Source organism: Lasioglossum baleicum, chromosome 9 (genome assembly GCF_051020765.1).
Source record: "Lasioglossum baleicum chromosome 9, iyLasBale1, whole genome shotgun sequence".
NCBI lineage: Eukaryota > Metazoa > Arthropoda > Insecta > Hymenoptera > Halictidae > Lasioglossum > Lasioglossum baleicum.
In genome coordinates this window covers 15,088,751-15,101,403 of record NC_134937.1, presented here as the reverse complement: position 1 = coordinate 15,101,403, position 12,653 = coordinate 15,088,751, and the positions used below count along the sequence as shown (strand labels likewise).

Genomic DNA, 12,653 nt, shown 5'->3' with positions numbered 1-12,653 from the left:
CGCAGAGAAGAAGACCCGGTTTTGAGGCAGGAGAATCTCGCAGCGGCAGAAACGTGTTGGTCGAGTTTGAGATACCTCGACCATATCGACGACGAAGAGCCATTGGGAACAGGTGAGCCGTTTGTGAAAAGCTCTCGGACTCGTTTCTTTCTTTCTCGTTTAATTCGACGGTCTCGGTTATCACTCGAAGCGGATTTCCACGACGCTGCGTCGCAAGAAAACGCGTACGTCGAGTCTCAATTGTTCGCTTAATTGTAGCAGCCGCTGATTGCGAGAGAAGGCGCCGCGAATTTGCAGAGTGCACGCGGCGACCTAGATTTTCGAGTGTCCGGCAGTTCGGCGTGGGATTATCGAAACTGGAACAATTTTTACGGCGATCTTTGCGTTTGCTTGGTCCCCCATTCGTCTGGCTCTTAATTTATTGCAGCTTGCACATTTATCTGCTCTTCGAATTTTCTTCGTTCAAACAATTGATCTACATGAATAATATAACTTGCAATTAATTTTGCTCACGAAATTAGATTTTAGTCATTTAGAATTACTGTCTTTTTTAACTAGACTGCGGATTTTATGCACTTACGGTAAAAATGAATAAGTCAAATATAAAACTGAACACACGTTAGAAGAATCTAAGGATTTTTAAAAATTATTAAAAAGAATATATATTTTGATTAAACTTCTCAGTTTCATACAACTAATTTGGACAATTTTTATGTTTCATAAAGATCCGCAGTCTATTTATAACTAGCCTTTATACAAAATAAAAATTGTATGCATCAATTGCAAAAGGCAGGAGCTAAATAGCCAAACCTTTTTCTTAAATGTATTGATATCCTCAAATTAATTTTTCATCTGTTTTAAATTCCTAAATGCGAATATCTCTCTATGTAAAACAGAAATTGTCTTCGTCAATCGTAAAATACTGTAAATAGAAATCTATTTCTCTCTTTTAAAATTTTAACTGTCAGTTTCACCTATCCATTATTGTCATAAATGCATAAAATCCGCAGTCTGTTTATGGCAGCTTTAATGGAACAAATGGAGAATAGTTTATAACGTTGTGAAAATTCTGTGCAAAAAATATCAGATATATCATTATTGAATAATCATAATCAGAGAATTAATATTTATCATTTCTGATAAAAGTTTAATCGAGGTAAAATGAGAAAAATGTTGCGAATACTTTTTACTTCGATATTTGTACTATTTAAAAATGTAAATAAAGAGTTCATCAACGGTTAGAAAGTGTAACTATACATGTTTCGTTTATATTGAAATACCCTGTAAAAGTCTTAACTGGTAGTAACAAGATAAAGTTTACGAAACATTTAACGAGTAACATCCGACTTAATCAGTCGAATGAAATTCGAATGAAATGCGTATGCAAGCTACTACGACAGCCACAATTGAAATATTCTAATTAGTTTTATACGATGATTGTATCAACCGGTCAATAAACTTTTAAACGTATTGTGCTGAATTTTAATTCCTCAAACAGGTTCCTCCGTTTTATGCCCGATGTTATCGAATCGAGCCTGCGATTTAGTTCCGTTGCTCATTTTCCCTTATTCATGAACGATAACTACATACAGAGTAGTATATAAATTATTCAGACCAAAAATATACACTACTTGATAATTGAATATACTTTTCCTAGATTCAAATCGTTATACATTATTCAGGATGCGCTCAAACTTCAACAATTAGTTTGCGTTCGAGGCAGCAACCTTATTGATGCTCTGATAATGCAAAATCGGCGCCATAATTATTATTTATGCAATGAATGTTATAAATATTATTACGGGGATGATTTATTTCGGGCAAAAGATATACCGAAGCTGTATTTTTTAGATTAACCGTTTGCGGACGAGAAAGTCTTCTACACGTTCATATTATTTTTCCACAAAATAAGGTGCACAAATTATCATAGTTCAAATAGGGTAAATATACCTATTACTGCAGTATTTTTTCCGAATAAGATTAAAATTAAAATACGTAAAAATAAATATACGAAACGGGGTAATAAGGATCAATGCAGCAAGGGATAAATACGTACAGGGGCCCTTTCTTCTCGCAGACAAAAGCATCATCGGCCGAGGAAGAACGAGACTGATCTGACATAATAGAATGCTGAATGAGCTCGCGAACCCTGCGTACAGTTACACCGGCCCCGTAGACTGTAGACGAACCTGTCATAAAAGATTCGAAGCCACGGGCGTGGGTGTCGCTAGAGAAAGTAAAAATCGCTTCAGGGCCATGTATACATATTGTCTTTTCAGAACGCCCACTGTCAGTGTTATCGTATGCGGGCTCTTATGAAACCGAACCTCGGAGAACGGACGGAAGGATTTTGAAGAATGCGATGATCACTTTCGATGGGATAGATCCCCTTTTTGCGAACACTATATGTATTTACGTTATGTAACCATATGCTAGACTCTGCATTATGGATATTCGTCGAGTCTACCGGAAAATTATGTTCGGTTCCTGGCTGCAGATTATGGTTTATTTATCATTCCAGAGGAACCTTAAGGCTGCTGTTAAGCTATTTGTATCTTATTCAATTTTTTAAAAGAGGAAATAAATTCCTATGGAACTCCCGTTTCATTAGGGTTAATTAACTCTGGTACGTTGCTTTGTGGAGATTCGCACATCTTGCCTGGTTTAGATGCTGAACAGTTTCTATTTTATTATTTGTATAATGATACAATGAAACGACCTGATTTTTTATAATCGATTAGAAGCATTGGTTTACGAAACGATATGCAAAAATGATTTTCCAAATAATTATAGTTTACAATGTTCATGCAAAAACGAGGCATTTTTTAAACCTTTTTTATTTGGGCCCTTAAAGTAAATGTTTTTTACGTATTATTTCATAACCCAATGCTTCCAATTGATTATAAAAAATCGGGTCGTTTGGTACAGTCATAAAAAAGTTATTCTATTTTAAAGGGCGTACGAATACTTTTTACACTCACTGTATACTCTTCGCTCTTATATAATTTTACATAATCTTGTGCTTTCTGAATATAAACTATAAACAGTCTACTATTTTGAAACAAAACTTAACTGAATGAGATCTTCGGTTGTGCTGAACATTTTTCATCTCTTTGTGACTGTGTTGTAATTTTTCAAAGTATTATATATAGTTTAGGCATACAAAATCCAAACGTTCAAAAGAAGCTAAGGAAATTGCATATTTGCAGTTATGAACAAAAGAATTTTAATAGTTTCCGTTTCTTAAACAATGTTCCAAGTTCCAGCAAAGTAGAAGTGTTCGTTCCCTACAAAATGGAGTGAGTTATCGACCAACGATCTTGCGTTTAAAACTGCTGCGAATTTTAAATTATTAATTACTTGAAAAAGTTATCTGCAGGAGCGTCTGTAACAGCCGCGTGGAACGTGTTTCCAGTCCTTTAACCCGATTGAACGCGATGCGCGTAAGAACGCGCATGGATTGCCGCGGAAATGAATGAAACGTCGAGGGACGTAGACTTAATTCGCAATTTATTCGCAAAATGATTTATCATGGTTACGTGCTAATTAAGATCTAAATGGATATGCGTGCAACGCGTTAGAAATGTTTATACGTATATCAATGTAACGCCAAGTTATCTTTTTTTCAAATTGACCTGCAATCCGTTACGTAAGCGTGCTAAACGCTAGCCTGCGAATGCAAATTCGGTGGATTGTGCAACAATTGTGGGAACCGAAGAGAGCGGAAATGAAACCGTCGTGTTTAAATGAGTTTGGGATGAACTACGTCCGATCACATGAATTTCAGTGCGTGTCGGATGAATACAGAGTATCCCACTCAGCTGAGACGAACTTTAAAGCGATTGAATTAGGTTCACTTCGAATCGATTATCTAGTGGAGTTTTTCATTCTCTGCAGATGAAGCAGAGTCCGTTAATTGGTCATTTTTATTATAATATGAACGAAATTTCTCTAGCTCGTATTTATTAATGTTGTAAAAGTTAGTACATATGAACTATTCTACATAGATGTCGCTTACAACTTTGCGGTTACACTGAACGTGCAATAGTTTACAAGTTATTAATATATTCTGTGTTGTTATTTTAGGCAAGTACAACAAATATTGATGTAGGTTTACGTTAAATACACCGTTTCTATTGTATTTTTTACAATATATTGAGAAAAACACTAAGATGATTTTGCCCCATAAATATTACTACACGGGACAAGTCCGTAGTATCACGGTGGGGTAAGTCCGTACTGTATGAGTAACTATAAAACTAAACAATATATTTAATGTAATAAAAAGCATTGTGTAGCAGGCTCGATAATAATTCTTTTCTTGCCCCGTAGCACTTGAAACAAGGTTCGAAAGCATTTTTAACCCTCAGAGACGCACTTGTCCCGAAAATAGGGAAACTGCGTCCTAGTTGACTCTTTTGTACAATTATCGATTATCGAGGTTCTACTGTATTTTACTTTTTATCTCAATTTTACCATCCAAGTTATCTTGTTTTTATAGTTGTAGCACTTTAAAGTGAAGTTTCCTTGCAGATTGATAGTTAACTTCAAACTTCTCTACAAGGAACAGAAAACTACGTCTACATAGTAGTGAAAATAGAAGATTTAGGAAAAGTACGATTGTTCTTCGTACAATTAGTAGCGCGGGATGTGGAGTATTTCTTAGCTCCACCTGTCTTAAATATGCTTGTTCCAACAACGTGGGACGATGTACGAACGCTTTTCAACATTGTGTACACGGTGCTACAAGAAAATTAGAGTTCTATATCAGTGCCTCTGTACATATTATCTTATTTGTTCTCCCACAGAAGACACGTGTCTCGTGCCTTTCACTCGAAAATGGATCGTCTCTGTTAAGTACACTTGGAAGGCGATTCGTAAATGTTTGTAGAGCTAAGTAAATATATCCATGTAAACGGTACTTAAGTATTTTGTTAAACATTGTTGAATCAAATAAAACACATTTTCGGGAGATCGTACTGTACATCGCAGAGTGGTAAGAATTTATACAATTTCCTTAAAACACTTGTAAATCTCTAATGAATGAACGCTGTTTCAGAGACTGTTTCGATGAAGCAGTACTTCACAAGTGTACAAACAAAAATAGACGATGCTGTAGCTTTATTCTTCAGACCTTTAACACTAAACCTACCACCGACGGTCAAACGATCGGTTTCATATTTTTCATTGTATAACTATTGAAATTATGAAGTTGCATACATGGAAATTGATTCCATAAATTTTTTCGTCCAAGCACATATTGTATTAGGTGTGCAAATAAGTTCTTTCCCCTTTTGTTCCAAATTCAATTTCATTTGTCTGGTGACGCGCAATCTTTCGGCCAATTCTTCTTGCGTCTTGGTCGGACTTTTGTTGAGCAATTCCTCTAACTGACCATCATCAAACTTTCTCGGTGCACTTGACCGATCGTCGTGTCCCAAATAAAAATTTCCGGCTTTAAATCTTTGGTACCACTTTTTACATGTTCTGTAAGATACAGCGTTCTCTCCCAATGCCGCACAAACCATTTCAATAGCTTCAACAGCTGATTTCCTAAGCTGGAATGCAAAGAGTGACGCAAATGATGCTTCTCGCATGCTATATTGCTCAAAATGGTTGAATACGATTGGAAAATCTTAGAGCGCTCATCACGACTCTTCTTAAAACTAAAATAACGCTCTTTCAGATGGCACCAAAATCGGGAAGTACTTCGAAATCAGTCAGAAATTATGATCGTAGAAACAAAGGGGAAGGAACTTATTTGCTAAATAAATAGAGCCTTGTCATTTTTTTATCAGCTGAAATATTTTAATCGCTTTTAGGGGTCGGTAGGTTTAGTGTTAGCTATGTTGCACAGTAAAAATTGTACGGCTTACGCAAAGTTTTAAAATCGACTTTTTCCCAGTTTTTTCCGACTTTTCAGGCCCCACTGTGCATCGAGAGAATCCGGCAACGCGCAAAGCAATTGGAAGATTTATTCATTGTGAACAGGTGCTGGTTATGCGATTCTGTTCATTTACATTTACACTTCCGTATGTTCGCGCGTTGTCCCGCGCGGGTTCACATTCCGCTCGGATCAAATAGTTTCCATTTCACTGGCTAGATTCGGTGTACCATTCCAGGGTGACTTTCACGCAAAGAAATCATTCTAGTCACATAGCACGCCGCGCCTCGCTAGAAATTCCATAATGACCTACTACTATTCACCATCGAGGGAAATCTTGGCAAGTTTGAATCTTTTGTTCGTTCGTACGCCAGACTCCGGAACAGATAAAGAAAAAAAAAGACCAGAACAAAAAATTTCATTTACATCAGAAGTGTTCTTGCACAGGGTGTTCCAAGCATCTGGGTCAATAGCTTCAATACGATAGAAGGTAGAAAAAAATTTCGATTCAGTATAATTACATGGTCTTCAACGATTGAGGGGTCACCTACTTCTCTGAACGACACTCTGTATATTCTGTACACTAATTGATGCACGCTTTAAATTGGGCATAAGAAATGACCGTGGTGCTTGTGAAGAAAATTAATCGTTCCAAAGCTATTTTAATTTCGGCGTTATATTTGTACCTACTCGTCTTTCCGAAAGTTTTAAATTGTTCACTGCTCCTTGAGAAAATTGAGCAGATGCTAATGCGACACTGACGATAATTTGAACCTTAACAAGACCTGTAATTTTTTGAACCTCCGCGAGCAAATAAAAACGCGAAAGCTGAACAGAACTTCTCACAATTTACAGCTTGACTCTAGCAGCCGAAGCTGCGTTTAAATCTATGAAAACGGCTATCTTTGTTGGGACAGTTTTATAGACGCCACACGATTGGTTCAAGATTCACTTGTAAAAAAACATTCACTTGTGAATCCTCTACTATTACTCTCCTAAGTTATTTTTCATAATCTGCATATCTAAGTTTTTCGAACTCCATGCAAATGTCATTTATTTATATTGACACGTTTCCTAGTGCAGAAACATTTTAACGATTTTAACATGTAACGATTTTTACTCACAAAGTTAAAATTGGACTGCGGATCGTTATGCAAAATAAAAATATTGTGCATGAACTATAATACAGCCACTGGTTTCAGTGGTCGGTGTCATCAAAAATACCTTAACTAATACTTCCAATTTTTAACAAACTACTACGATTGCTTATAACAGATTTAGTTCGTTAACTGGCACACCACTATTCCCATCAATCCGCAGAACGAATCCGTCACGTACGCTTGAACGACGACCGGGAGAGAGGACTTTCGATTACACGAGCTTCACGCCTTTTATTTAGTGCAGATTCGTGCAAAAAGGGCTAATATTCTACCTCGCACTTGTTCACCATGGTCAAGATAAATGAAACACGCAGTAGCTTTGTCGGACGGTGTTCACAATGTCCATAGATTATACTTAAGGACAGTTACTCAGGCCGAATGGGACTCTTTCTTTTTGTGTAATGAAAAATTGAGAGAGAAGTTTTGCCAACCTAATATTTATCGGCGGACGAAGCGCGACGAATGGATTCGCTTTGTGAAGATTAGCCGGCTTCTCCATGGCATGGCGTCGCGTTCGAAACGAGTTCGTAGACCAGGAAACGTTCGCGGTTAATGTAGCCATTAGTTATTTCCAATCGTCAACGTTCCACGATGGACTGCTTAACGGAATTTCTCGAGTATCTCGTTTCGTGTCTGTCGTTTCTTTCACGGCCTAGGAAACGGCGCGAACGGTTTCATAAGTATTCGCCCAACTACTTTCTCCGGGCTCCCCTATCTGCCTTTGTTATACACCGCACCGGGTCGAAATCGGATGCAGAGTAGCGCAAGCCAGCCATTGCTAATCGAATCTATACAACTTTCTAAGTTAAAGTCAAAGTAAACAGAAACAGGAACTCGAAGAAAAACTGGACGACCGGTATACCTCGTATAATATGCTGATACGCAAGCTCGATAACGCCTGGCGGGAAACCGTGCAGTTGCACACCGGATTGCCGATTCTTACGCAAATCCATATTTTATGGGTTATTTTGCAGATATTAGGTATCCGACGCACACAGTGGGGTACTTATAAGCGTAGTCATTATTTTAAACAGAAATTCGGTTCTTTTTTCATCTCCTTTTGTCACATGGAAAAGTAATACTACGGTATAGCGGACTCGCTACAATTAAAAAGCATATTTTATTGCGGTGAGTCAACGTGCAATGTTTGCGGTGACGCATGACGCTGCGATAATTAAATGCGAATGGAGTAAGAGATTTTTATGTTTTGACTGCTTTTTTGACCGCTGTGAGTACAATTATGTGTAGAACTGCAAGAGAACTAACAGTGTAATCGCTGTGGATTTTCATGTTCTGGGCAATTGTATGTCTAATTATATTTCATGTCTTTGAAACGAAGACTATAATGGAACGTATGTATATCCATTATTATATGATTATCTATACATATGATAAAATTATAACTGAAGTGCACACGTCCATGTCCTAACAATACACATACGCAATTAAAAATAAAGAGAAATATAAGGAGTATTATTGCCTCGTTTGCCTCGATTCAATATAGTTCCAGCACGTCAAACGAAAAATGGGTGAGGTGCATTAAGGATGTATAACGATTGAGTGCACAAAGAGCACACTAAACAGCACGATTTATATGTTTGTCATAATTGTGAAAGCGAATAAATGTGTAATCAGAAGTAATGTAGTCGAAAGTTCTTTTTGAAGTACATAGCTTCTTTGTATCAATACAACCATTTAAATTGCATTTTAATTGCAATAGATATGTGTCATTTACACTTCATCGAGCTTAGTTGATGCGAAAAAAACGACAGGCAGCGAAAGACGTAAGAATTTTCGTGAAAAAACTACGATTTGCAACGTTGAACGATTCCGATGAAATTTTCAGAATGTTTATAATTGATGCAGATTTGCAGAATGTCCGTTCTGAATTTTCAATACAAGCCCATATGAAAATGTTGCGAAACCTAACTTCTAATAGTTTACCAGCAATACCGACCGACTGGAATTTTTCCAACTAAATTTGAACTAATTTTTCCAACTTCTAAAAGGAATCCAAGTCGTACGGTCCCATACTAAACACGTTATCGTTCTCTTAAAAGTGTCCGAATATTCCTGTGAATGCACCATGCTGCAGCTGAATTACTTGATTTCCTGTAATTTTTCGGGGACGATTAGTGAACGTGTTTAACTCCGGTCTCGCGTGTCTCGGACAATTGCCAAAGTAACCAATGACAACCATGTGGCGTCGTAAGTACTCACGTTAACCATCCGTGGTTGCGTTTACGTCGCTTTTATCCAAGCGGAGAGACACCTCTTCGCGGAGGTCCTCCTCGAGATCCTCCTGAAGGTCGCGCTTGGGTCCTCTCACTTTATCACTTCTCAGAAGAAAGGATCGGTTCGTTTGCATGCACAGACACTGACTGCAGCGGCACTCACACTTTCGACGATCAACCCTGTCTCCTCGGCAGGGTTCTCAACCAGTCGACGCGGAAAAATCGTGGAAAACCTACGGTGTCAAAGGTGTAAAGTCGATCGGGTCGAACGACATCAGTCAAGTGAAACTCGTGCGAACGGTGACGCGCGACAGGTACATGATGAGATATCGGAGGAAAACTTTTACCACCGCGGATGACTACAACCGACCACTGACTGACTGAATGACTGACTGCGCGCTGACTACCAGCCGTGAACTGCCAGTCGCGGATCCAGACCCGATCACCACCATCCTTACTGGCCTTCCTTCTCTTTCTCTGGTCGCCGAGTTACTGACGACCATCCTCTCTCTTTTCTCTCCCTTCTCCCCCGCTCCGGAACGTTTGAATCGCACGCGGCCGCTTTGTCCTACAGCCACGGACAAAAAGATAGGGCACTCTACGATTCATTGTGTTTTCATATATCGGGAAAAAATGTACAGTCAGCCTCTTCATTGATGGCACACACTTTAATACGGAATAACTTTAATATACTTTAATATAACTGCCAAGCTAGATGGATGAGTTTACCGATCTGAATTGCGAAAACAATTGTTAGAAGATACTGTGTACAACTTTTTCTGTCAAACAGAAATGTTGAGAAAAACGCGATTCATTGAAAATTGTAAAATACAAATTTTAGTATTTTGTCTGTATGTAATTGTTCTAACTTCTCAAAAAAATCCAAGTACAATAATAAAAAAAGTTACAATATTATAAAATATTCTACAACTGATAATAAATATTACATTATAAAACTGTGATGATGTTGTTAAAAAAAATATTACAACCAACACATCTGGACTCATTTGAAATCATTCGAAGGCTTGGAGCCTCTACTTTTGCCATCCATCATCCATTTTTGCCAAAGATATTTTTGCATGACACAGCGACTGGGAAACTGAAGACGTATTTTTGGACCAAAATGTTACAAATTGAAACGTATGTAAAAAGATGGACAAATTTTCATCGTGTCTGAAACAGCCAAATATTTAAAAATTGAAGCTACTGTTCTTTATTTTTATTTATTGTTTATTATCTAGCTTTGAATGCGATATGTGTCGCCAAACCTACAGTAGGTATAATTTGCACCATGAGGGGCTTTACACGACTGAACTTGTTCCTCGTTTTTGTTTCAAAAAACATTGGAAAAGGTTTCATTTGCTAGACAAATTTTTTAATGTTTTTAGAGACCTTTGAATCTGCAGCATTTTTTAGCATTTTTAAAATTCATTTATACCACTTTTATATCTATATCTGACTAAAATAAAACTACCACTAACTCATTTTTTCCAAAAATGGACACACTTACATCACTATCAAAAACAACGGCTCATACAAATTATATTATAATGTATTGTAATATGTGTTTCAATAAAAAAGTTCATTCGAAAATGTCATGAAAACATTTTCATAAAATTTCTGTAGTTGTGAAAGAAAATATTAGTAACTATTAGTCATTTTGACTGTTCCGGTAGTAATGACGAGTATACTCGTCACGGAAAAAAGAAATTCGCTGTAATAAGTATCACGTGTCTCTGAAATGAAAGACAAAATTTGTTCAAAGATTAAATAAATTTCGGCGTTATTGTAATTAGTGTAGCGAAATCTGGCAAAATGCCAGAAGATCTTTTTGAGAAGCATTTGTATGCTTTTCTGTACGCTTCTAAAGCGTTCACTCGCTTGGAATTTAATTAATTTATTATAGTTGTTTAAAATGAACTATTGTTATGTTATCAACATTCCATCATCCCTGAACGATTAAATAATGTTCATGATTAATTGATTGTCTATTTTTAATTAGTTTCTAGGGACAGTGTAGACAACTTGTTATAAGAAGGTGAAAAGGATATAGAAAAGAACAGAATGTGGTTGTAAGAAGTACCGAAAAACGGGAGCGATCAGAAGACAACGTTGGAAAAAGAAAGCAAAAGCGAACTGTAACTGAAAGAAGAGAAAACGTGTTTCGTAGCCTGGAGCCACAGTCTGTTCTGGTGAAAGCCCATACACGTTAACTTTTCTCGAAATGTTCTTTCCGACCAGAGTAGGGCAATAGTCAACTAATATTTAAAAATGACTAATAGTCTTTTTGAATGTTAGTCACAGCAAAATAGTCATTGGTCAAAACTTTTTGATTATAGTTAATGATAACTAAATGGCAAATGGTTAGTCACAGCTCTAAGTAATCGTTAGCTATTGCGTATTAGTGAATTAGTAGTTGATGATCACAGTGACCAATCTTTAGTCATCAGTCACTATTGTGCGATTAACATACATTAATATTATTAATTAGTTATCACTAACTAATCAAAAAGTGTTGACCAATGACTATTTTGCTATGACTAACATTCAAAAAGACTATTAGTCATTTTTAAATATTAGTTGATTATTGCCCTACTCTGTTTCCGGCGCGGCGTTATGCCAGAAAGAGTTCCCCGTCAGCCAACAGCTGATCTCTCTGGAAACTTTAACATCAAATAATTGTCATTTTGATATATACAATTTTTATAAAACGTTGCATTATTAAAATGATCTTTACAGTTTTGTTATTCGTTATTCGCTTGTAACCTTTATCACATACTTCCTATACGTATAATGTATGTATATGTAGTAGTATATAATAATGATAGAAATACCACAGAGAAAATCAAACTGGGAAAAAATGTGTCATTATAAAATGCATAATTGTAAGGGTTAAGTGAAGAATTAGAAAAAATTCCTACGACCAAAAACAATGTCTATATGTGTTGTAGTTTAAGAATAATAGAAACTAAAAAACAAGATGCTAATATATATTCTCTTGGTCCGGATTACAATAGATACGAGCAAGGAAGACATAGTTTGTCAAATGCTTTACACTTCACGACATGGAAGTAAATGTATAGTGGTGCTATTTGGTGTTGGTTCAGCAGTAAAATATTAAAAATATTAGCGCAAAGCAGTCTGTACAAAGAGGCAACACCTTAGACTCTTAGACCATATACAGCATACTTATAGACCCGGCATAGGTATAGGATATGCATAGAACGCAGCGTTCCAAGATAACGGAGTATCTGGTGACCACAACTGACGTCACAAGATAATTCAAAATGGTGGATAGCGATATGAAAGCGAGGTAAACAAGTATATTTGTATTCGTAAACATTCGGAAAAATTGAGCAAACTTGTTGCACAAAG

The 12,653-nt window shown here is 36.8% G+C and overlaps 1 protein-coding gene across 1 annotated transcript in view; it reads right to left on the bottom strand.

Annotated features, from left to right (window-relative positions):
- The window catches only part of Calpc (calpain C), a 63,984-nt gene extending 54,213 nt beyond the window's left edge, over nt 1-9,771 (bottom strand). The window contains exon 1 of the mRNA XM_076430919.1: nt 9,265-9,771. Within this exon, the coding sequence (XP_076287034.1) occupies nt 9,265-9,273 (9 nt within the window). The 5' untranslated portion in view covers nt 9,274-9,771. The remainder of the gene's footprint in view (nt 1-9,264) is intronic.
- Between the last annotated feature and the right edge of the window lie 2,882 nt (nt 9,772-12,653).